Raw genomic sequence first — 24404 nt, 5'->3', positions numbered from 1 at the left:
ACAGTCAAACAGCAGCCTCAATCCTGTATGAGTTCAGTGACGACGGGCACCCAGGAAACTAAGCAGGAAGTGTTAGAAAAAGAGGCTTATGTGCACGCATCGAACAGACGACTGATACTAAACCGAATGAAAAGAAAACTGGTTAATAGTTTACACGTTTACCATTTTGGCTATCTTTCTCTTTGCTTTCTTTTTGTTCCCTTAGAATATGTTTGGAGAAGCAGGATAAAGAGAGAAAGGGAAGACATAAAGGCAGCAGCAATAGATCAAGGAGGTTGGCTGGATGTAAAGTCATTTTATAAAAAGTATTCATGGGGAGATTTATATCACAGAATTTAAAAAATCGTTTAGTTATATAGCAACTAAAAACCATTTAGTTAGACAGCAATCCAGAAATTTGGTGCCCATGGGAAAAGTTACAAACAAAGCAGGTAGGATTAATTTCAAGTATTTAAAAATAATTAAATGCCAACAATATACAGCAACATTCCAGGGTGCTGTTCAAGTTTGCTTTTTTTAAAATTTTCTCAAATTCACAAGAGTATCAAGATGGGCTACATTCATTCCTTACCTGAAGATTGTCTACCTGAACTTGTACAGCTTCTAAAGAACCAGTCAGCAGACGGAAGCGGGACAGAGAGTATCTCGCCTCCATGAGGTAGCTGTTGATCTCGTCAAAGGCTACCTTGTGATTATTCCATTGGTCAAACACGGACTTCAGCAGTATCTTTAATTGTCCAGCCTTTTGAAAGAGATCGGTGTTTCTTAGAATTGCATATTTAAAATTTTAAATATTTAAAGTGATAGAATACATATTTAACTGATGGAAACATTAATATATAAGAACTTCATCAGGGTTTCAGGCATTATAAAGAAATGAGAAAAAAAAAAGACTTGAAAAGAGAGATGGCCACAATGAAATGTATGTCTTTTTGTGAATTTTGACCACTCAGTCTAAATTAAAATGCTTTAAAAGGTAACTTACAACCTTTGCATGTAAATATATGTAATATATATGCTATATATCTATGAAATATAAAAATGATAGAAGATCAATATATTTAATTTGGAAATATATTATTATTTTAAATACATTGTTATTATTTTAAATGCATTAACTCATTTAGTCCTTGTAACAACCTTATGAGACGGGTGTGATTATAATTCCCATCCTATAGATAAAAAACCAGAGGCACAATGAGGTTATGAAAATCACCTAAAATCATACTTCTGGACTAAGAGAGATCTAGGCAGTCTGGTCCCAGGAAATGAAATAAAAATCTGTCTATCGGAGCACCTGGGTGGCTCAGTGGGTTAAAGCCTCTGCCTTTGGCTCAGGTCATGATCCCAGGGTCCTGGGATCGAGCCCCACATCGGGCTCTCTGCTTGGTGGGGAGCCTGCTTCCTCCTCTCTCTCTCTGCCTGCCTCTCTGCCTGCTTGTGATCTCTGTCAAATAAATAAATAAAATTAAAAAAAAATCTGTCTATCTAGCTAGCTAGCTATCTCCTCATCTCACATATGCACGTTCTCAAACACACACACACACACGCACACACACTCAAATTTATATCTTAAGACAAAACATCTAAGAACATTCTTTCCTGAGACTTATCTGCAACAGAAAATTCAGGCTCTTAGTTTGGTCGGTGTCATTTGGAAAGACCTCTACTTTGGATTTCCCAAAGGTCACCCTTAATCTTCTAAATGTAATCCTGGGGTTATTAAAAGAGTAATGTTTATAATAATTCATAATAATGTACATCATAATAATGGTTTATGATAGGAAATATCCAAAGCTAGATTTTATTTTTAAAAGAGGTTAACAGGGGTGCCTGGGTGGCTCAGTCGGGAAGCATCTGACTTGGATTTGGCTCAGGTCAGATCTTCCAGGTTGGGAGATGGGATGAAACCCGTGTTGGGTTTCACACTCAGTGTGGAGTCCGCTTCCCCTCCGCTTCTCCCCCTGTACATGCATGCGTGCTCTCCCTTTCTCTCATACACATAAATAATAATCTCAGTTAATGAAGTAGACTTAATACAAAAAGATAATGTAGAGGTTCCGTCACGATTTACTCAGTTATTTTAGGAAAACTAAAATGCCATGACATGTTTGGAGCCCAGTCTCCGCCAGCAATATTACCATGCGGTCTAAATTAGCCCATGTTTGCCTGAGCTCCCTCAGTGTGTTCAGGACAACACCAGAGACTTCTTCTTTCTTGTTCTGAATCAAAGCAAGTCCATTCTGCTCAATTTTCTCCACCTCTTTTTCTTTTGCTTTAATCAAATCTTCTAGATCCTGAAAGATTAAAATAGTCATTTTAAATTGTTCTATTATGGACCTCTGTGGCACGCACGACAGCCTGATATCCCCCCAAGTTTAAGCAAAATTTGATTACTTAATAGATAGAGACATGATAACGTGTAATTCTCTTCAAAAAGTTAGAAGAAAAGAAATGTATGTGGGAAATGGTAATATGATTTATATTCTTAAATTCATGTCGGGAAAGTTAAAATAGTCCTAGGCCAAAGGATAAAATGCAATAGGACGGTATTCTTGGTATCTGAGTTTAGTTACATTTCTGCTACTATGAAGCTGTGCCACTTTTAAGTTAGAAACTGCCACTGGGTTTGTTCCTTCAGACAGAAAATCAGAATCTCTTTTAGCCTTTCTTTCTCTCTGATTCTATGTGATTCTGAAAGATTATGGGCTTTTTTTTTTTTAATGAGTCAAACTCTTACTTTCTTTGGGATGTGCATTTATAACAGTATAAAATCTTCAAGAAAGAAAATACAACGAGGCAACGTTCTAGAGATCATCCTTAATCATACATTATAATACCACTTACATTTTAATGCCATTGGAAACTTTGGAAAGCTCAGTATAGCAGGCTGAGCCTGCTATTAACATTTTATGGATGAATAAATGGGAGATCAAGTCACACAACCTGTCTTGGGTTACAGAGCTGGGGAGGCCAGGAGATGGGATGAGACCTCAAGCCTCCTGAGCCTACTGACTCCCAACACAGTGTTGGAGGCGAGTCCCCAGATGGGACTTGTGGAAAGGGTGTAAATCCCAAGTTTGGGCGATGTGAGAAGTCATGTATTAAAGCATGGGTGCATTCTTATATTCAGAAGCGTATCTCCAGAACTTGAGATGTAGATATGTAGGCCTTGGAGGGTAAAGTGAAGAAAATCCCCAAATAATAAACATGAAAAACATCTTTAAGCTGTTAAAAACTTGGCAAATGTAGGATAGTATTGTCAGTTATTTGGTAATCAGCTATGAGTCAGTACTGATTTATGTATTTTTCTCTCCTTAATTATCATGAGGCTATTTTTTTCTTGATGTATTAATTAGAAATTCATGCAATTAGTAGCCTGAGGAAATCATTTTTGTTTTTAATATTGTGCTTTCACTTCCACTTCATAATTCTGTCAATATTTTGACAGCTTTGATAATTAACCAGAGAATGGAATATAGTGATTACTAGAGTTATGGGTCCTTTATACAGTATGGAGAACATCATTAATTTTACTATTTAAGGATTTCTCTCTCTACTTCTTTGAAAAGGTAACCATAAACAATCCTTCCGACATGTCTTTAATATGATTCTAAAATCCAGCCCCTGGAATTAAATTTATCCTATTTATCCATAGATGTTAACTTTTTTAAGGAATAATATTAAATGAATGATCCTTGCTTAAAAACACAACTCTAAAATGGCCTGCCTGCTTATGTTGGCATCAAAGCAAATCCCAGGAAGGAAACAAGACTGAAATATATATTTTGTACAAAACGAAAATGTGTTTTCCTTTCCTTTCAATAATAATTAAAAGACGATTTTGTTTCTGATCAATGAAGAAAAAAGCCAAACCTAACATTTTTTTGCTACAATAAATCACTCTTAACCTAAGTTAATTCATAAATATTATTTTTTATGTTGGTTTAAATTAATAAATCACCTCTGAAAGAGTGGGAAAATATTCAAGATGTTTTAAACAAAATAAAGCTTAAATCCAGTCACCGATTTAAGTCTGCTGGCTTGAATTTCACACTTCGGTCCAGAGGAACAATTTCTCAAAAATGACAATAAATTTTTATCAAGGTTTGTGGTACTGCCAAATAGAACCTGCCATTAAGCTGTTGTGATTTTTATGTGATGCCCAAAATAACTGTGTGGGTTACTCTCATTCTGTTCTTTGTTTAAAAAAAAAAAATGACTACATTTGAAATTATTAATTGGCATTGTGTGTGAAGGTCTTTAAACCACATTTTAAGCTTTTCCTTCTGACACTGCCTGGTGTGACCTTCTATGAGACTAAAATTTGGGTCTGGAAAAGAGTACAACTTGGACAAGCTTCCACTACATTTTCTGATAGTAACGCCTCTGTTAAATAGAAGACACGGCCATGAAAAGAAACAAAATGGGAAAATGGCAGGAAAAAAGTATATGAAAGAGAAGAGAAAAATAGTGAGAAAAAGTAGGAGAGAAAGAAGAAAAAAAGGAAAAGTTAAAGTATTATTTCAGTTTTAACAGAAAAGTTTATCACAAGGACATAACAAAGAAGCACTTATCTTAATGATGTTCACACTTAAATGATCTTTTAACTTGAATGGAAACATTTTAATTTAGGAACTTAAGAGGTCTGACTTGTCCCTCAAAGTAAAATTGTGAAATTCTGGATTTTTTGGTACATTTTGATATATAAAATTGGTGGCCAAAATTAGAAACACTACTAGTCCCTGGAAAACAGGAAATGCAGTGAGAATCATTGATACATAGTTTCAGTCTTCAGTGTTCTACACACCCGTCTTCTGATGTGAAGCATTTTTTAAAAACTTCTAGGTATTTCTCTATATGATGGTTTTCTTTGTCACTTTTACACACTCTGGAAATGACAATCCATTAGATTGTCAGCCCAGCACAAGGGCATCTGCTTTTCCTTGTCTGAATGGAAAAGCTTTCACCAAGAGCTTAAATATATCTCGCTTTACATGTGTCCTCAGAAAAAAAATGCTAGTTGGAAGGAAGATCATTATGAAAGGTCTCTCAAGATTTGGGGAAAGGAGTGTTTCTGTAAAACTACACAGCTGAGTCTTCAACTGGTCTTTGAAAGCACTACAGAGAACCATCACAGCTAATCTGTACATTAAAAATTATTGTATTATTTTAAAATTTTACTATAGTACTACCTGTAATAACTCACATTTCTTTTGTATAAACAAGAACACCTGGGCAAATGTTAAGTGTTCCAAAGTCACTGGAAGACATTTAGAGTACGCTCACTCCATCTGAACTGGAGATTCTTATCACTAACAACAGAACAAGCAGAAGCTGTTGAATGCTTCCCGTGGAACATGGGAGAAGGCACCACGGTCACCTGTGAAGCACTCAGCTCCTTAGAGCTGATAACCGAATTCCTTCAAGTCTCTAGTGTTAACTTCCCTTTACAGGAGATACAGATGAGAGAGAACCAATGTCAATGACATCTTAAAAGAAGTCCACAGGCTAATCCCAAATCCGGGCCAGTCTACAGGTCCTGCAACAAGTTAATTGTATTTAAAAATTTAAAAAAAATACTAAAGGACAAGGGGTGTTAGAGAGGAGAAGGGAGTTGGGGTAAATTAGAAGGGGAGGTGAATCACGAGAGACTATGGACTCTGAAAAACAATCTGAGGGGTTTGAAGTGCCGGGGGGGTGGGAGGTTGGAGTACCAGGTGGTGGGTATTATAGAGGGCACGGATTGCATGGAGCACTGGGTATATTGCAAAAATAATGAATACTGTTATGCTGATAATAAAAAATAAATTAAAAACAAAACAAAACAGAACTTGACTTAATAAAGTTTTTCTTTCTACCAGGAAAAAAAAAGTACTAAAGAGGCTTTAGAGATCTGATAACAAATGTGGCATGGGGACATTTTTGTACCCTTATGTGATAGATTAACTGGAAAAAAAAAAGACATTTTAAAGAAAACTGAAGAAACAATATTATGAATTGAGCACTGAATGATATTAAAGGATTATTGTTAAAGATTTTGTGGTGATAATGATGTTATGGATATATAAGAAAACGTCAGTTTCTTAGAGATGTGTATTGTGGTAGGCAGGAAGAAAATAACATGACATCTGGGGTTTACTGGAAAATATTTAAGAAAAGAAATAATTCAGGCAAAGACATCAAAATCTTAACTATTAAATCTGATGATCAGTATAGAAGGGTTAGAAGCATTCTCTCTACTTAGGAGTATGTCTCGAAATTCTCATAATTTCAAATTATTTTAAATAGGTGAAAGTACATAATGGTTAAAAAACTCTATAAACTCACATAATCCAAGAAATTCATTACTGAGCAAAACTTTTTTCAGTATTTCATCTCAACTGCCAGGGCCTGAGTCTTCCTTTGGCCTATGCCATGAAACTGTGACATTCGCCTGTCAGCCACCTGGACAAGTTACCTGACAGTCTTTCATTGCATTCTGAACTGAAGCCTGATCTCCAATGCGATGCTGTTCCTTTAGTCTGTTTTCCTGGGTTTCATACCAAGTTTTCAGACTTTGTACATCATTTTCATATTCTGACCAAGATTCCAATAAGCCTTCCAACATCTGGATCTGAAAAAAAAAATAACAAAATGAAATGTGTAATTTTATTTTAAACTCAAGACACTATTCGCTTTAAATTAAGAATTCTTCCAATACAGTTTATTGTATGTATGTTTAAGAAATAAATCTTACCAAGTGTGAATCAGTGGCTAGTGTTGGTAAGAAAGTAAAGAAGTCAACTTAAAGGGAAGGCAAAGTTAAGCGGCATCTTTAGAAAAAGTAAAACAACATGTAGTAGGTGAAGAGGAGAGGATGTGTAAGAGAAAATAATTAACAAGAGTAAAGAGTGTTTAGAGCAATGAGATGCAGTGGCGTCCACTGCAGTAATGTTTGCATGCTATGTGTAGCTAAGCTACTTGTGAAATGAATTTTCTTTACAGAGTGTGCCTGTTCTTGGTGTTTTCATGTAATTATGGACAGGAGAGGCTTACCTTCTCAGTTACGAGACCCTGCAGGATTTGCCAACTTTTGTTCATGGCTCCCAGTTGCTCAGCAAAATCAGTCTTATCACTGCGTTTACTTTCCACATCCTGACTACTGATCTGTAGCACGGACTGATTCACAAAATCAACTGTCAACTGTTTACAGTTAATATCTATCTTAAAACCCTGAAAAGGGAAGGGAGAAAATAAGAAAACAAGGTTATGCATATAAATATCTTATATTTCATCAGGAATGGGGAAGCCTCAAGTAACCTTAAGATTAATATTATCATTTCCATGATTTAGTCCAAATGGCAAAATCTGTATATATTTACATAATGCATTACTATCAGAAGCTCATTACAGATCACATATGACATCCTGAATTTATAAATATGTTGAATATGAATACATGGGCATATTTTAGGTAGAGGATGTAGAATTGGATAAATTGTATAATCTCACTATAACATATTTATCAATGATACCATTTTCTTCTTTAGAATGACCTTTTTGGTTTCAGATGTAGAACTCAGTTATTCAGCATTTGCTTATAACACTGAGCGTCATCACATCATAGGTTGTCCTTACCGCCCATCACCCAGTTACCCCACGCCCCCACCCATCTCCCCTTCAGCAACCCTCAGTTTGTTTCCCAGAGTTAAGAGTCTCTCATGGTTTGTTTTATCATTTTTTAAATGACACAAAATCATCTTCAAAGCTATATCTAATACCGGACAACTCTTCCATGTCTACAACTAGGGAGGCAGTTTTCTTACCCTTGTCCCCCTATCTGGTCACTATATATGAAACATACGCTCCGAAATCTGAGGTCTATAATTTGATCTTTTTGAATTCTTTTAATAAAATAGTCCTAAAATATGAAAAAATAAAAGAAAAAAATGTCCCATTACCTTATATTTCTGAAGGTATTCATGAATTGCCTTGTAACCTATTGAATTTTTTATATTCTCTTCATCCTTTTGAATAACATTTTCCATGAGAGAAATCCAAGTCATAACTTCAGAAATGGCATGGCGGGAAGGCAGCTTATCCATTTGGAGCTGCCCAATAAGAGACAAAACAAGACACAAGTGTTAAAATTCAAACCAGAATCCTGCCAACCTAAAAATTCTGCATTAATACTTGCCAGTGTACCAACAGAGATAACCATTCTTAATGACATCTTTGGATCTTAACCTCATTAGAAGCCTAAAATTAAACATCAGGCAAACACGGAACAATCATAGTCATCTTATGTTCACTTGACATCCAATACTATAAACATTGTATAAACATTAACTAATTAATCAAAATACCAGTAAGAAGAAAATATTATTCTTATTTTATAGCTAGTTTTATGAGTTAAAAAAAACTTAACTACAAAACATTCAACAGATGTATTTTATTAATTATCCTGTAAAAATTTCTGTGTATTATGACTCAGGAATGTTAAAGGAAGAAAGAAAAATACCACACTACAAACTATCATTTTCTGGATTTTTTGGCACTCTAATATTTATTCCTAAGAGCATGGCCAATTTCCTTACTCTTTAACTAAAATATACTTAGAATTCTGACTCTTACTTGATCGATCATACATTTTTGTAGATATTTATTATAATGACTTGGAGAAACAAAAACCATCATTTAAAATATTTATGGACTTCTATGTGGTGTGGGAAGATACAGAGATGAATGTGAGATGTTTCCTGCCCCTAGAAATGCGTGGCTGCTGATTAGGAGGGTTAAGACAGATCTCGAACACGGCTATCATACCTGGTAGAGGGATGAATCCCAAAGAAAGAGAAACATACACTGTCTGGGATACAGGGAAGGGAGGTGTATTTCCAGATAAGGAAAGTGCATACTTATTGAATGTCAATTGTCCTATTATAGGTGAGATTATAGGTCTTTTATACGTATTGTGATTGAATCCTCAGAACTACTCACTTTAGGAGGGAAGTGTAATCTCTCACATTTTACTCATGAGAAAACAGTTTAAACAAGGCCAGATGAAGGTTCTGTTCTACATCCCACACACACAGACAATAAAGAAGTCCTTGGAAGATATGACATTTATACATATGGCTTTACAGAACAGTTCACTTTTAGTATGCAGAACAATGAAAGAGAGAAAAGGCAAGATGTCCATGACAAAGCTGATTTAAATTTCTAAGTATAAGCAGGTTAGCTCTCTTTCCATTGAATACTGCTTAAATCAACTATTATGATTTAAACTTATGATTATTTCTATACCTGGTGGAGCTTCTCCTGTACAGTGGGAATATTTGTCAGCAGGTCAGTCCACTGGCTCTCAATGTGTGACAGCTCTGAACGTAGGGCAGCTGTGTCCACTTTCTTTAATCGAAGAAGCTGATTTCCAGTGCTCATAACAGATGATTTCAGGGACGATTTGGCATCCACTTCTTTGGAAAACTCCTAAATGAAGTAGCAATGTTCAAACTGGGAGTAAATAGACTGACCTTTAATTTAAGGAAAGAGAACCATTTACTATGTAAACAATTTTTCTTTACATCTTGAAGGGGAGTTACGGTAAGCACTCCAGAGAAAAACAAAAGAAGCACACCATTGCCTTGAACGAAAGCCAACAATAGCCATTCCTTGAAAACTGCTTTAATGAGGCAATGCTGAAGCCTATTATTTTGCACAAGGATTGACCACACATAGTTAACATGGACAAATTCTCTTCGGGTTGGCTTACTAAGTATAGAAAATTTAATCAAATGATTTAGAACCTTAGGCTTACCAGGAAAGCATTTAGATGATCACGGACCATTTCCAGTTCTTGTGGGACTGTCACAGATTGTTGAGTCCAAAATTCTAGCCTGTCTTTTGCAGATTGTAACCAGTGAGTAAGTTCTGCAGATTCACTTTGATATCTGTAATTATATTAATGAGCCTACTAAGTAAACATCCAATATATCTCTTCTGCTAACCCATCTTATACAGCAATGTCAGTTTTAAAACAAGAGACATGACAGGTTTGGGAGAATAATCTCTTGCATTCACACTCTCAACTACCCTTTAAATTTATACTGTAAGCAAGTTTCAGTTTTCCCATTTCTAAGCTGAATGTAAATATATATATATGTATACACACACACACACATATAAATATGTATATACATACACACACACCTTTATATACCTACTATATACACATACTTACTCCTTCACATTGAGGCTATTTAGAAAATAGGAAAGTTCTTAAAAATAAAGGTGGTGTAGAAATAGTGTTTCACTATGTAAAATCAGTCTGCCCTTGAGAAACTTTACTTTCTCAAACACACTTTCCTTCTACCTCTCCTTCTAAGGTTTTACTTTGACCATCCATGTATAGTCCATAGGCAAATGTCCAAGTTAAAGTGCATTAGGCACTTGCTTCCCTGCCCACTTCTAATTCCTTGTTTATACAATTACATAAGAATCCAAGTGGGGGTTTTGTTTTTGCCTTTGTTTTCCAAAATACAAAATAAGTGCCCAGATAAGAGATCATCTTTTTCAAGTCTCACGCCCACTGATCTTAAGTGCCTATATTAAATATTAAATGCCCTATAAAGACTCTTCACTAATGTACAGTGATATATAATAGTCACCGTGTTACCTGGTCCAGTGTTTCAACACTGTTTCCAATCTGTGAAGCTCCTTTGACACTTTGTTGGTATTATTTAACCAGTGCTCTCCAAGTTGATTTAGCTGGCTTTCCAGATCTGAGCAGCTAATGGACATGAGCAGTCGCTTCCCGTCATCTAACACCTGATATAATTTGGGCTGGTATTCATTAAGGCTGGATTTCAAATGCTAAAATTGATTGAAAGTACTGGGTTAAAAGTTTGGATGATGCAATTTTTCTCTTTAAGAATTACAGTATCTCCGGTGCCCCATAAAGTTCCCACGCCCTGTTAGTCAGACTTCAACTATGTGCTCCCAAGTAAGATTAGAAACTTTGAAATGGCTCATCCATATCTAAGTATAGATGTTACTCTTTCTTCTTCCTTTTCTTTTTTTTCTTTCTTTTCCTTCTCTCCTCTCTTCTCCTTCCCCCCACACTCCTCGCCTACCCCCCTCCCTTCCCCTTTCCTACCCCCCCCCCTTTCCTTTCTTCTTTTTGTAGTACCTTCAGGTACCTTTAAAACTATGAAGCTGTAAGAATACCATGACACCAGCATAACAACACAGAAAATGCTTGGTGGCGGCTGAATTTTCAAAGAGCTCTCTTGTTTAAAAATAAAGAAGAAGAAGAAGAAAAAAGATCTTTCTTATGTTCTATTATAAAGCAAATACTTAAAATCTATCTGCTTTCAACAATGTCAATAGCTTGAAATAAAAGTAAAAATACTTAATGAAATATTTGATTTCAAGTCTGCTTAGATTCCATTAAAACCGTGGGAAAGTTTCGAAAGAAGACGTGGCCACTTCTCCCACACTGAGATGCCCTCGGACGCTGACCTGGTAGAGCGTTATGCGCTCGATGAGCCTGCCCTCGCTCTCTTCCACCAGCCCCACGCTCGGGATGCTGCTTTCCACCGCCTCCAGCTGTCTGCTGAGCTCCTGGTGGGCTTCATCCAAATGAGACCATGTCTAGAAACATAGTATCGGTCTGTGAGCTAAAGAACTGTCCTCCAGGAACAGAATCCTCGTTTGTGTGCAAAAATAGGCTTTCAACAGATTCTCTTTAAAGTTATGTGGGAGCTGTTTATAGTGGGGGTTTGCTCTGAGAAGCAAAAGACGGCTCTGAAGCACGTGAATCAGATGGCGGCCCCCAAAAACACTGTGAACGGGATTTCGATCTGCAACCAATCTGCTGTGTGAACACGGGCAAGTTACTAAACCTCTCTGACCCTCATTTATAACATTAAAAAAAATGGAGCTAATATAACTCTCTTGTCCATCATGAGGATTAAATGGAATGATTGTACCCAGGGCACCTGGAACACAGCAGGCCTCTGATATGCACGGTTTCATTCTTTACCATAGTGGCGATGCGCGTATGATTTAAGCAAAAGGGAAGAGGGTGCTTACTTCATATAGTAAAGTGAATACGTGACATTCACAAATAGAAAAAGCTACCACAGGCATTTGAGAAACAGAAATATACAGTGTAGACATTCTACTAAGGAGAAATCCCACACCAGTCACTCCTAAATTCTGATTTTTACTTTAGCCAAAACTGGAGAATCTTTTTAAAAATCATTTGCAGCTTTTCCCAATCCTGTACAGCGAGGTTGGCGGTTTTTTAGTCTGACTGTCAAAACCCTAAGTATCTTCGTGCCCTAACTAAAGTCAGTACGGAGGGAAGCTAGCCGACTCAAGGTGCGGCAGAGCCTTTATCCAACTAGAAATAGAAAGACAAGAGGGTCAGGGCAGAACACACTGCTGAGTCTGAGGGAGTTCCAAAGTTCTACGAGGTGCATGGCATGGGTAAACAGGTCTTGCCTTAATGGCACAGTCTGCTGTGGGGAAGGGAGTCCATCGACAGTCTCACCTCCAGAATGTACTCCAACTCCACGCCCCTCTTGTGAGCCTGCTTCAGTACCGCGGAAGCCTGTGTCATCAGTTCCGTGTGGAACCGTGTTTCCTGTGGGGCTGCAAAGCTGATGATCTTTCTGAAGAGCGTTTCAGTCAAGATCATATGAGATTCCAGGCCCTGAAAGTATTCCTGCAAGTTTTCGGGGACAGAGAGGTCAGCGACTCAAACGTATCCCACCCGACAACAAAAGCTGCTTTACACGTGAAAGCTGGCGGAACTCAGTATCGGAGCAGTGTCTCTCCAGCCCGCTGCCCCCCACTTCATGCAGGCACTCACAGCTTCCAACAGAGAAGGGGGCTTCAGTCCCCTCCACTCAAGGACACCTATACACGCCAGGCTGCAGACACTCTGCCCCCCCGGACAGAGCTCTTCAGGCGTGACCAGCTGCTAACACAGTTCCTCTGCCCTCTCAAGGCCTCATCCTTGTATAGTCTGGGAGACACTCACGACCCCACCACACACACTGGCTTTCCTTATCCCGGGACACATGAGCTCGCAGGCGCCTGTCTTCGGTCTCTGTCTTGACTCTGTACTTCCAAGATGTCCTCACTCTACACATTTATGATTCTCCTTCCTCTGTGTCTAGGCTGGAGCTCTACTTTCCAAATTCCCAGAGCATTCGTTGTGCTCCAATACTCACTGCCAAACACAGCTCGACAAGTACCTATTGGTATTACACAGTTTTAAATTTCCCTTATATTATACCCACACACAACAGAAGGATAGGCCTTGGGCAGTCCTACAAACATGTTTCGAAATGTTACTTTTTATATGTAAAAGGCCCTAGAGGAGGTAAACAGACCTTATCCCATTTTCTGTTCCCTCTACTGTGGGTGAAGCTGAAGACCTGCAAACTGATAACAGTGTTTAGTGCTTACTATATGCAGAAACTCCACCAATGCTTTACTGACCAATTCGGTTAACCCTTACAACACGTCTTCGAGGTATAGAATTCTGTTTCCCATTTGGTAGGTGAGGACACGGAACTGCCCAGGCTATAGAACATGCTATGTTCAAGGTCACTGCAGAGCTCTCTGTCAGAAATAGTCTGGTCAAAAGAAGCCAGAATCTTCATTTTTTAACTCACCATTATTATATCAGAGAATCTTAAAGCTCGAAGAGAACTTGGAGGTCATTCAGCCCAACATTCACCAAAAACGGATACTCCTTTTACAACCCGATCTCCCCCTAATGGCCTTGGATGGTCTTCCCATGGCCAGAAGGGCTGTCTGCTCAATGGCAGTGTTCCTCTTAGAGCTCTTTACCTATTGGGCCTACGTCTCTGTTATTTATACTCATTGATCCTAGCTTCCTCTCTGGAATAACTCAGGATGATATTTTATTACTGTTGTCAGAGATTTGAAGAAAACCAGCTGTGAACTTTAAAGCAATGTTTTCAAAGCCAAATGATAAGGCTTTAATAAATCACAAAGTTTTGGACAAAAATCTCTGGGAAAAATAGCAAGAAGTACACCCCACCCACCTCCCCGCCAAAATTCACCTTTATAAGCCACCAGAGCTACATAATGGTGGAATGTTAACTGTCTATATCCCAGCGGGCTTTTCAAAATTTCCATGTATGACATTCCTACAGTCTGAGAATTTGGGTTTCTGGACTGGTAAAACTACTCCTTCTGTAGTCATTCCAAAAATGCAAGAGTTATTTGTGCACACATTAAACAGGCATTCCTTTCCTAAGGAGCAGTGTCTAACTTGAGCTTGGCAATGGGACATACTGATAGGGCAGCCTCAGGCATACCACGTTTGATCACATAGGAAAAGGACTCATTGTCCCCAGGAATAAACTCTTTGAGGCCCACAGCAGCCAGAGGAACATGTGCTTATTGGCCAGAAGTGCCGAGTGATGTACATACGAGACAGATACCCAGTCCCACAGCTGGGTAGGTAGCTCTACTTTCCCAGGGCACAATGAAGAGCCTTTGGCCAGGACAAGAGAACATTCTCTCCAGAATACTTAGGGCTAGCTAAATAAATGGACATAAAAGACACAAGGACAAATCAAAAGAGTTAATAAGGAAGCTAGGCACTTTGAAGAAAGTCAAGTTTCCCACTGGTTGCAGTAAATGAAGGGGAAAAGCCTGGTTTATACTGAGGAAGTGGTGATAATTAAAATTACTAGGAATGGTGGTATTCTTTTTTGTTGTTGTTGTTGTTAATTAAGTTTAAGCTCCGCACCCAGCATCAAATCCAACACAGGGCTTGAACTCGTGACCCTGAGATCAAGAACAGAACCAAGATCAAGAGTCAGACACTTAACCAGCTGAGTCACCCACGTGCCTCTGCATTCTTTTTTAACTCGCAAAGTTATAGGAATGTATCCTCCATAATTTTTCTGTGTTATTTAGTGTCCACAGGTTTGAATATACATTTGGTAACTATTTTAAAGAGTGTTTTATTCAAGGAGGAACTCATAAAATATTAATAATAGGTTTTACTAGGTAGATACATATCAGTGACCGAGAATATGCTTTCACAACTACATTCTCTCTCTCTCTCTCATTCTCTTTACCTTATGTTTATCAAGTAGTTGTTGAATTTCCTCTTTGGAGGACACGATGATTTTCTGGTCACCTGCCATCTTCTCCTGTCCAGTCTCCAGCAGGTCAGCCAGATCTTGTAGGGCCCTTTCATACTGACTCTTAAGTGCGAGATTCTGGTTCAGCCCACTCCGCCGGGAGCCAATGGTCATCATCAGTTCATCGTACATGTCCTACAAAATAGAGACAGTAATACTCACTCTCAATTCATGTGTTGACTCTTTTTAAAAAAAATTTTTTTTAATTACTTTTCAGTGTACTAGAATTCATTGTTTATGCACCACACCCAGCGCTCCAAGCAATATGTGCCCTCTACAACACCCACCACCAGGCTGGCCCAACCTCCCACGCCCTGCCTCTTCAAAACCCACAAATTGTTTTTCTTTTTATTTTTTTAATAATTTTTAAATTTTTTTTAATAAACATATTATGTATTATTAGTCCCAGGGTACAGGTCTGTGAATCGCCAGGTTTACACAATTCACAGCACTCACCATAACACATACCCTCCCCAATGTCTATAACCCCATCCCCCTTCTCCCAAACCCCCTCCCCCCAGCAACCCTCAGTTTATTTTGTGACATTAAGTGTCTCTTATGGTCTGTCTCCCTCCCAATTCCATCTTGTTTTATTTATTCTTTTCCTACCCCCCCCAAACCCCCCATGTTGCATCTCCACTTCCTCATATCAGGGAGATCATATGATAGTTGTCTTTCTCTGATTGACTTATTTCGCTAAGCATAATATCCTCTAGTTCCAGCCATGTCGTCGGAAATGGCAAGATTTCATTTCTTTTGATGGCTGCATAGTATTCCCTTGTGTATATATACCACATCTTCTTGATCCATTCATCTGTTGATGGACATCTAGGTTCTTTCCATAGTTTGGCTATTATGGACATTGCTGTTATAAACATTCAGGTGCACATGCCCCTTCGGATCACTACGTTTGTTATCTTTAGGGTAAATACCCAGTAGTGCAATTGCTGGGTCATAGGGCAGTTCTATTTTCAACATTTTGAGGAACCTCCATGCTGTTTTCCAGAGTGGTCGCACCAGCTTGTATTCCCACCCACAGTGTAGGAGGGTCCCCCTTTCTCCGCATCCTCGCCAGCAAAAACCCTCAGATTGTTTTTCAGAATCCATAGTCTCTCATGGTTCATCTCCCCCTCCGATTTCCCTCAACTCCCCTCTCCTCTCCATCTCCCCATGTCCTCCATGTTCTTCCTTACGCTCCACAAATAAGTGAAACCATATGGTAACTGACTCTCTCTGCTTGACTTATTTCACTCAGCATAATCTCATGTGTTGACTCTTTGCCGAAAGGCACGCTACCTATGAAGTCCACAACCCAGCCAAGAACAGTCCCTCAGGTATCGGACCAGTGGTGATACTCTCTATGCAGAGCACTGCCTATCTTTCTCATGATTCTCTTTGAAACTTCCTTCAGAAAAGATAAGCTGAATATTTACAAATTCCAAAGGATATGCAAAATATTGGCTACGGATGACGTGAGGTCGGTTTGACAGCTCTCTTCTCAGAGTATCAAAAGTTTATGGTAGGATGTGGGGTTAAAATGTTGAAAAGTTATTCATGTGGCTGAGGGAAATGTTAAGTGTAAATTCTAATTTTCTAATGTAATTCTAATTTTTATAGTGTTCTTAATATTTACATAATTTTAGAGTAATTGAATAAAGTATTTTCCACATTTTATCTGCTAAATAATGATCAGATTTTGGACTAAATAAAGAGCTGGAGAAACAGAGGAGTTTAATGTGAGCGAAATGTTTTAAGACTTAAAAAGGCAATGTTTTTGCCAAATGTGGTGGAGTAAATAAATAACTCTGTAAACTGGAAAGACATTTTAGGAGATGATGATCCACCAAACACAAAATTTATTTGAACCATATGGACTTGATTAATGTATCATATTAAGGTTTAGCAGGCCAAAATGGCTCAATCTGGAAAAGTTCAACTTTAATGCCCATTTACAACTATGATGTTTGACTCTTCCACCTGACATTTAAGCACTGTTGGAAAACTGTCTAAGTGCAAAGTGGGGGCACCGGGCTTACGACATTGTGAAATGTTAGATAATGGAATGAGACAGTTAACATAAAAATGTTCTTTTTAAAATAAGAGCTATTTTATTTTCTCAAAAGGAAGAACTTGTGACCCTACGCTGGACTTACACTATTAATCCCTCAGTGATTCTCAGTAATGCAGAGAAACCTTAACATGTGTGTGTCACTGTACACCATTCTCTCTTAATGTAATTTAACTATGTTGCTTATCAACTGCTAAATTTCGCTGGTTTAATATTCCAGTTCTAATATCCCAAGTTGGATTTTTGCCTAGCAACCTGATCTAAGAGAGCAAATTAACCCCCAATTATTTCCTACTCCTGGAGGATGTTGGGAAATCAGTTTAGATTTCACCTACCTTTTAGTTTATTTTTTTCTGTTGGTCTGGTATTAAAACTGTGTCTCTCTTCCATTCAGACATGTATGAAAGATTAACTATAGTTTTGAACACCAGAGAAAAACTACTTTCTAAATATTAGCTTGAGCATTTTTTCTTTAAAATAGACTTTTGATGGGGCACTTGGGTGGCTCAGTCAGTTAAGCAGCTGCCTCCAATTCAGGTCATGATCCCAGGACCCAGGGTCCTGGGATCAAGACCTGATGGGGCTCTCTGCTCAGCAGGGAGCCTGCTTCTCCCTTTCTCTCTGCCTGTCCCGCTGCCTACTTGTGCTCTCTCTCTCTATCAAATAAAGAAACAAACAAATAGTTTTTTGAGGTACACTACAATTGGAATAATAATAAAGTAAATGTCAGGAAAAAAAATCTTAGAAGTTTGAGAACACAATTTATTTTATCACATTAAACCTGGTAAAAGTTTCAGAAAATTTTCTAAGTGTTGCTTAAAATAAAAATTAGGACCTAAATGACATGAATTGTATAGAGAACAACCAAGGAAACATAGAAAATAATTTTTTCTTGACTTCTAGTTAGGATGCATCATTGAAGCTAAAATGTTGCTGGCAGAAAACCATACCTGAAGTTTGGATAGTTCCTGCATGGACGGCTGCTCAATCTGCAACTTGTCCCCACGCTTTTTTAATTCAATGATTCCTGCATCCAATTCCTTTAGCCCATCTTCAGCCTCTTGTATCGCCTATATAAGATTTATGATACTTTATTAGAACTTCATAAGCAATTTCCCTCACGAAATGTGATTACTGTTTGTTCTATTACTTCTATTATTATACTTTTATACTATCTCTTCTTCTCTCCACATTAAATATTTTCAATGTCTACAAAAGGAGTCATTCTAATACAGCGTAAAAACCATGGCCATCTAGTGTACAGGAAGGAGAAGGGGACCCTTTATTATACCACAGCCAGCTACCTCACGGGTAAGGAGGCAGGAAGGACTTCACACGCAGCGCTGGGGGAACAATGGCTTCCTGAACCAAATATGGGAATTGGTAAATAGAAACACCTGAAAAAGAAGTGTGACTTAGACATGGTTAGAAAAGGCACTGGCTTAGGATTTTTCTGGGGGAAACATGTTCTGGTTTCCTGAGATGCATTTTGAGCATCCTGGGAGAGAGATACAGTGACGCAAGAGAAAAATACGTCACAGCATGGTCCTTTCCCTAAATCTCACTCTTTGTTTAGTAGAAAAGCAAGTGATAGGGGTGCCTGGGTGGCTCAGTGGGTTAAGCCTCTCCCTTCGGCTCAGGTCATGATCCCAGGGTCCTGGGACTGAACCCTGCATCGGGCTCTCTGCTCAGCAGGGAGCCTGCTTCCTCCTCTCTCTCTCTGCCTGCCTCTCTGCCTACTTGTGATTTGTCTGTCAAATAAATCAACAAAATTTTCAAAAAAAAAAAAAAAAGAAAGAAAAAGCAGTGATTAACAATTATTGAAGTGGCTGCTGGCACTAGGTTTCGTCTTCCCAGTGTGAGTTCTGTAGGAGGAGAACAAGGTCTTCTCCTGGCCTTCAAGGAGCCTGAAGTCTGGTTAGGAAGCCCGAGTAAACACAGCAAAACAAAACAGGGGTGAATCCAATCAGGTATACCAATCAGGAATACCAATCAGGTATTCAGCTCGATGCAATTCATCTCTGTTAGAGGAGCCTGGATAAGAAATACAGGAGTGGATTCTGGGGTCGTCCAAGTAGACTTTTGGAAGAAACACAATCTCAGCTGCCCTGAAGGAGGAAAAGAACATGGACTCCAGATGGCAGATGAAACACATGTGTCTTATTTTCTCCTTCCAGAATCACCGCTACAGCACAGCAAAAATTCTTGCTTGCTTTTTGGTGCCCCTCCTGCCCATAAATCTACAAGGACAAAGAAACAGGAAAGAAAGCAATACCAACACCATTTTGAAAGCTGGAATTCAGAAGGATATGGGATAACTGACTTAAGAAATCTGAGAAAGCTGAATCCTAAGCTCACGGGAGAGCTCCATCACCAGACTTACGGGAACAGGAGTCTGGCGCTCTGGGTGGGTAGGGCGGGTGCCAGATAAGGACAGTTGGCAAAAAGCTTCTTAAAGAGCAGCAAAATTTCCAGAGCCTCTTTCTCACTCCATGTTACCCTTCTCCTTCTCTGGGAAAGATGGGGAGTTTATTTTCTAGAGAAGGTAAAGCAGACTCTGGACTGAGGGGCACCAGACAGAATAGCAGTGTTGAGTACTTGACTGAAAACAGAGGATACATGACTGAATGCCCACAGAATGCTAAATGAGGAGCCCTCACATCTTCTAAGGTATTGGAGCCTGACCTCTGGTCTCCAGACAGGAGAGGAGAGAAAATGTAGAAAGACCAATAGAAAAATCTAAAAGCTGGACACAAAGATTCTCCGACAAATAGCCCACAGAGCCCAACATTCCTAAATCTCAAAACCATCAAGCCACATCCATACACAAAGTTCCCATTTGGCTGTTAATTCTCCATCCTAAACGTGAACAGATAGCCAGAGAATTTCCGTAATCTCAGAAAAGCCACTAACATGAAAAGATGGAGACAGAAACAAACAACTAAAAGCAGGCTGAAGGGAAACACACTCTATGGGAAAAATAAAACTTTGGCCAAAAAATCACTAACATATGCAGATAGATTACAAAAGATAATGCATCTATTAGAAAAAGAACAGAATGCTACAAAAAAAGGATCATTTAGAGAACCCGAATGAGCTCAGGAAAAATGAAACTCATGACAGCAGAAATATAAAACTCAGTAGGAAAGTTGAGAGTTGAAATCACGGAAGTCTTCCAAAAAATAGAGCAGACTGTCTCTTGATAAAAGAATTAGAAGACTGGACCAGAATATCCAACATCTGCCTAAAAAGAGTTCCAGAAAGAGAGACAGATAAGATGGAGGACTGAAAAATATTAAATCATTAGACAATTTTCCAAAATAGAAAGAGGAGAGCTATCAAATAAAAAAAAACAGCTTACCGACCCTCCAGCCCCGTGGATAAAACTCACCCTTCCCATGTATCACTGTGACATTTCATACCGTTGTGGGAATTCGAATGATTTTAGATTCCTCAAGCCAACCTCAGAAGCTAGAAAACAATGAGGTGCCTCAAAACTCCATAGAAAACTGATTTCCAGGCAGGAATTTTACAGTGAGCCACGTTACCAAGAAAGAGCGAACCCAGTGTAAGATCGTTTTCAGATAGGCAAAATACTAAAAAATACATCTAGCATGCATCCTTTCTTAGTAAGGATAGGTAACAAAACAAGGAAGCAATATAATAAAGACGGACTTGAGACTCAGAAAAGAGAAGATCCAACGGAGAGAGAAGTGATGGAAATTCTCAGAAGAGCGGAAAAGGGAGAGATCCCTGGAAGTCAACTTGGCACCAGCTTGTGCGGACAAGTCTGTTCTAGATCAGAATGACATTGCTCAAAGGATGAATATATTGAGAAATATCATCCTTATGTCTCCTGCTATTATTATCTTCTTAACCCAACAAGGGTAGGGGTGAAATTAGCACTTTTTTTTTTTGGTGGCTTTCTATTTATTCAGAGAAATAGTCTAGCTATTTATTTTTATCTGTGGGAATCATTTTAGTGATCCTGGTCAATACTTAGTAAAAATGTTATTTGTGATCATACATACATACTCTATATTTCACCTCCGAAATTCAAGGAAAATCATTGCTACAGCTGCTGAAGTCTTTTTTGGAATCAGGCATGTTAAAATCTTGGATATTAAAATCCAAGAATGAAAAAGTAAAAATTTTTTTAAAAGTTCCTTTCAAGTTTAAGTTTCAACATAGAAGAATTTTTATTTTTTAATTTGGGGAAAATGAGAGATTTGTTTTAAAAAGCAGATGAAATTATGGTCAAGAAAAACAAACATTCACATAATTTAGCAAATTATTTTAGGTAATTTTACAGATGGATGGATAAGACAGAATGATCTCTATTTCTATCTAGAGGAATATATCAGGGGATTTCTATCACAGATGATTCTCTATAACCTACTCATAGAACCCTTAGAGGTCTACTGAAATTAGGAAATTCTATTAAAACACATAATTACTTAGCTTGGGAAACAGGAGATAGAATGTGTAACATCCTTTCCGTCTCCCCGCTGTTTTCAATGACATCACTGGAGTTAGAAATCTTTTTCCTTCTCCTCAGTGCAGCTACATGAAGCCTCTAGAGGCATATCCTGCTTCCTGACCTGACACGGTCTTGTCCGGGAAGCAGGGCCGGGCACTGAGTCTCATTCTCACCTTCAAAGCACCCCAGGGACTCTGCACTGCCAGTGGTCTCCAAGGTGAGTGCAAGGACCCGCGTGTACGAGATGACTGGTGAGGATGAAACACTACATTTTTCCTTTCTATGCAACCACATTCTTCTGAATTTTCATTTGTGTATATGCTTTATAACAAAGTACCTGCTTATAATTCATAAATAAGCAAATATTCATATACTTTTGGGGTGTGCTTATTTTTTTAAACTAATGAGATATGCCATCAATAAAGTTTAGAAACCACTGGTTTGTGGAATAAAGTCTAAATTTCTCTGACATTCAAAAGGCCCCACAAGTTGCCTCAAATGTACTCATCCAAACTTACTTCCCCTCAATTGTTTTCATTCATCATAAATTCAGCATTTAGCTGAATAAGGATAACTTGCTTTTCTAAGATATATTCGTAGATATAGCTCCTGTATTATTATCTAAGGATACCTTGCTTTTCTCTGGAAGTGCTCTGAATTGTCTACCACTTAAGCCTTTGTTCATGTTGTCCTCTTGACTTGGGTATCTTTCTTCCCAGTCTCTGTGTGTCCAAACTTCTCAGTCTGGTTCCAATTTTCTTTTACAAAATTTCCCCGGATCCTACCTCTGCTGGGGGCAGTTGGCTCTTCTTCTGAATGTCCATAGTGCTTTATCTGTATCACCCCAGGACAGTCTGACTGTCTGCCCTGCGTCCCTGAGACTCCTGTCTAATCTCAGGGTTAGGTGGCAAACTTCTTCATGTCATCATCTGCCACCGACACCTTTACCTATCTCCTAGTTCCATAGAGAGAGAAGTGACAGATTCCATGTTGCCTGGCCCGTCACTCAAACATGACACTAAGAGACAAAATGTATGACAAACAAAAATATTATAGCAAGGGGCGCCTGGGTGGCTCAGTGGGTTAAGCCTCTGCCTTTGGCTCAGGTCATGATCTCAAGGTTCTGGGATGGAGTCCCGCATCGGGCTCCCTGCTCAGCAGAAAGCCTGCTTCCCCTTCTCCCTCTGCGGTTCCCCCTGCTCGTGCTCTTTCTCCTTTTCTCACTTTCTGTCTGTCAAAAATATAAGTTCTTTAGTAACAATGTTATAGCAAGCCACTAGTCTTTTATAGAATATCTGAAATCTCCTGCCAAATCAGAACAACTCTATGCATTTGCTCTTCTAGAAAAAGGTGGCTATAAATACCTCTATTTGCTCTGCCACAGGCTGTTCAAACACATTTGCCAGTTTCTGCAGAATGATGAGCTTGTTGTCAGCCAGCGACGTGCACAGCACCTTCAGATCATTCTAAAGAGGAAAAAAATAAGAAGACTTAATATGAGTAACTGGGAATTCAGAATGGTTGTAAGTATAACACACATCCTTAGAAATAATGTATTGTTGTAGGAATTTAATGTCCAGAAGAAACAATACTGTCCTGGGAAAAGGAGAAAGTAAGTGGTGACAATTTAAGTGTTAAAACTGACTTTTGAAGAATTTGTTACAGAAAGCATTTTTTAAACACAATACAAATGATGACGAAGTATACAAATAAAAAGCAATGCTAGTCACCCTAATCTTGTTGATACATTTGAAATCAATGCACACATTTAAACACTGCACTGGAAATACTACCCTAATGACTTCTATTTACTGAAAGAGCCTACAGCTGCTACCCTTACTTGGGAAAAAATAGGATCCTTTTATTTCATTTCAAGTTATTTGGTATTTTTTACTTGGCATGGAAGTCCGAATATTATTTAAAACTACATCTTAAATTTAACAAAAAAATGTGATTCTTAAGAAGAATATAATTCCTTCTTTCCTATCCCTTCATTCCCTCTCTCTCATACTTCCTTTTCTCTATTTTCAGAGAATTTGCCCAAGCTTATAAAAAGCCACCCAGAAGTGTAGAAAATAAATTTTATCCATGATGACCAAAGACATATGAAGAGACAACACAAAAAGACCTAGCAAAGCCTTTTGTTCATAAAGATCTCTCACTTAAAAGTCCACGTATATTTATATTGAGTTATGTTTATACAAAAAAAAGTTAACTATCAGAATTTTGGTCCTCAGTTCTACAGGAAATAATAAACTAGAGCAAAATTTGAATGATATAATTCCCAGTTTTTCCCCCTGAAACGTCAGTAAACATATATGACGGGTTGGCTGTTCAGTGGAAGCTGAAATTGGACTCATCACATCCTCTTCACTGGGGGCTGCTGATCTATACACAAGGACACATCATCAAGATGCAAAAATCTGTCTACCTACAAGGAGAAGGATAATCACACCCAAGAAGAAGAAAGCATCTTTAAGGATGTATGCCAGCCTTTTAACACAAAATGCGAGTCTAGAAAACAGAACAGTGGGTGGACTATGCAGTATAATAAGAAAAAAGGAAAAGAAAAAAATTGCACATGAACATTAGAGAAAAGCACATGATCCAACAGGGCAATAACTGTCATTAACCAAAATGCAAACCAGTCTGCAAGCCTTGCTGCAGATTCACTAGG

At 38.4% G+C, this 24404-nt stretch overlaps 1 protein-coding gene across 18 annotated transcripts in view; it reads right to left on the bottom strand.

Moving 5' to 3' along the window:
- The window catches only part of SYNE1 (spectrin repeat containing nuclear envelope protein 1), a 462745-nt gene that overhangs the window by 92901 nt on the left and 345440 nt on the right, over window positions 1-24404 (bottom strand). For 17 of the 18 annotated variants that reach the window (XM_032338689.1, XM_032338697.1, XM_032338702.1 and 14 more), the window contains 13 exons: window positions 23092-23193; window positions 18198-18317; window positions 15114-15314; window positions 12539-12712; window positions 11503-11634; window positions 10658-10854; window positions 9800-9932; window positions 9289-9471; window positions 7944-8093; window positions 7039-7215; window positions 6461-6616; window positions 2142-2297; window positions 572-742 (listed from right to left, as the gene is read on the bottom strand). In XM_032338689.1, coding sequence (XP_032194580.1) covers window positions 572-742; window positions 2142-2297; window positions 6461-6616; window positions 7039-7215; window positions 7944-8093; window positions 9289-9471; window positions 9800-9932; window positions 10658-10854; window positions 11503-11634; window positions 12539-12712; window positions 15114-15314; window positions 18198-18317; window positions 23092-23193 — 2052 coding nt within the window. Of the gene's footprint in view, window positions 1-571; window positions 743-2141; window positions 2298-6460; window positions 6617-7038; window positions 7216-7943; window positions 8094-9288; window positions 9472-9799; window positions 9933-10657; window positions 10855-11502; window positions 11635-12538; window positions 12713-15113; window positions 15315-18197; window positions 18318-20608; window positions 20672-23091; window positions 23194-24404 lie in introns of those variants that run through there. The other variant, XM_032338708.1, reaches the window with a different exon arrangement.

Source organism: Mustela erminea, chromosome 4, assembly GCF_009829155.1.
Source record: "Mustela erminea isolate mMusErm1 chromosome 4, mMusErm1.Pri, whole genome shotgun sequence".
Taxonomy (NCBI): Eukaryota; Metazoa; Chordata; class Mammalia; order Carnivora; family Mustelidae; genus Mustela; species Mustela erminea.
Note: the sequence above shows the minus strand (reverse complement) of the source record. Positions and strands in the feature narration are given on the sequence as shown.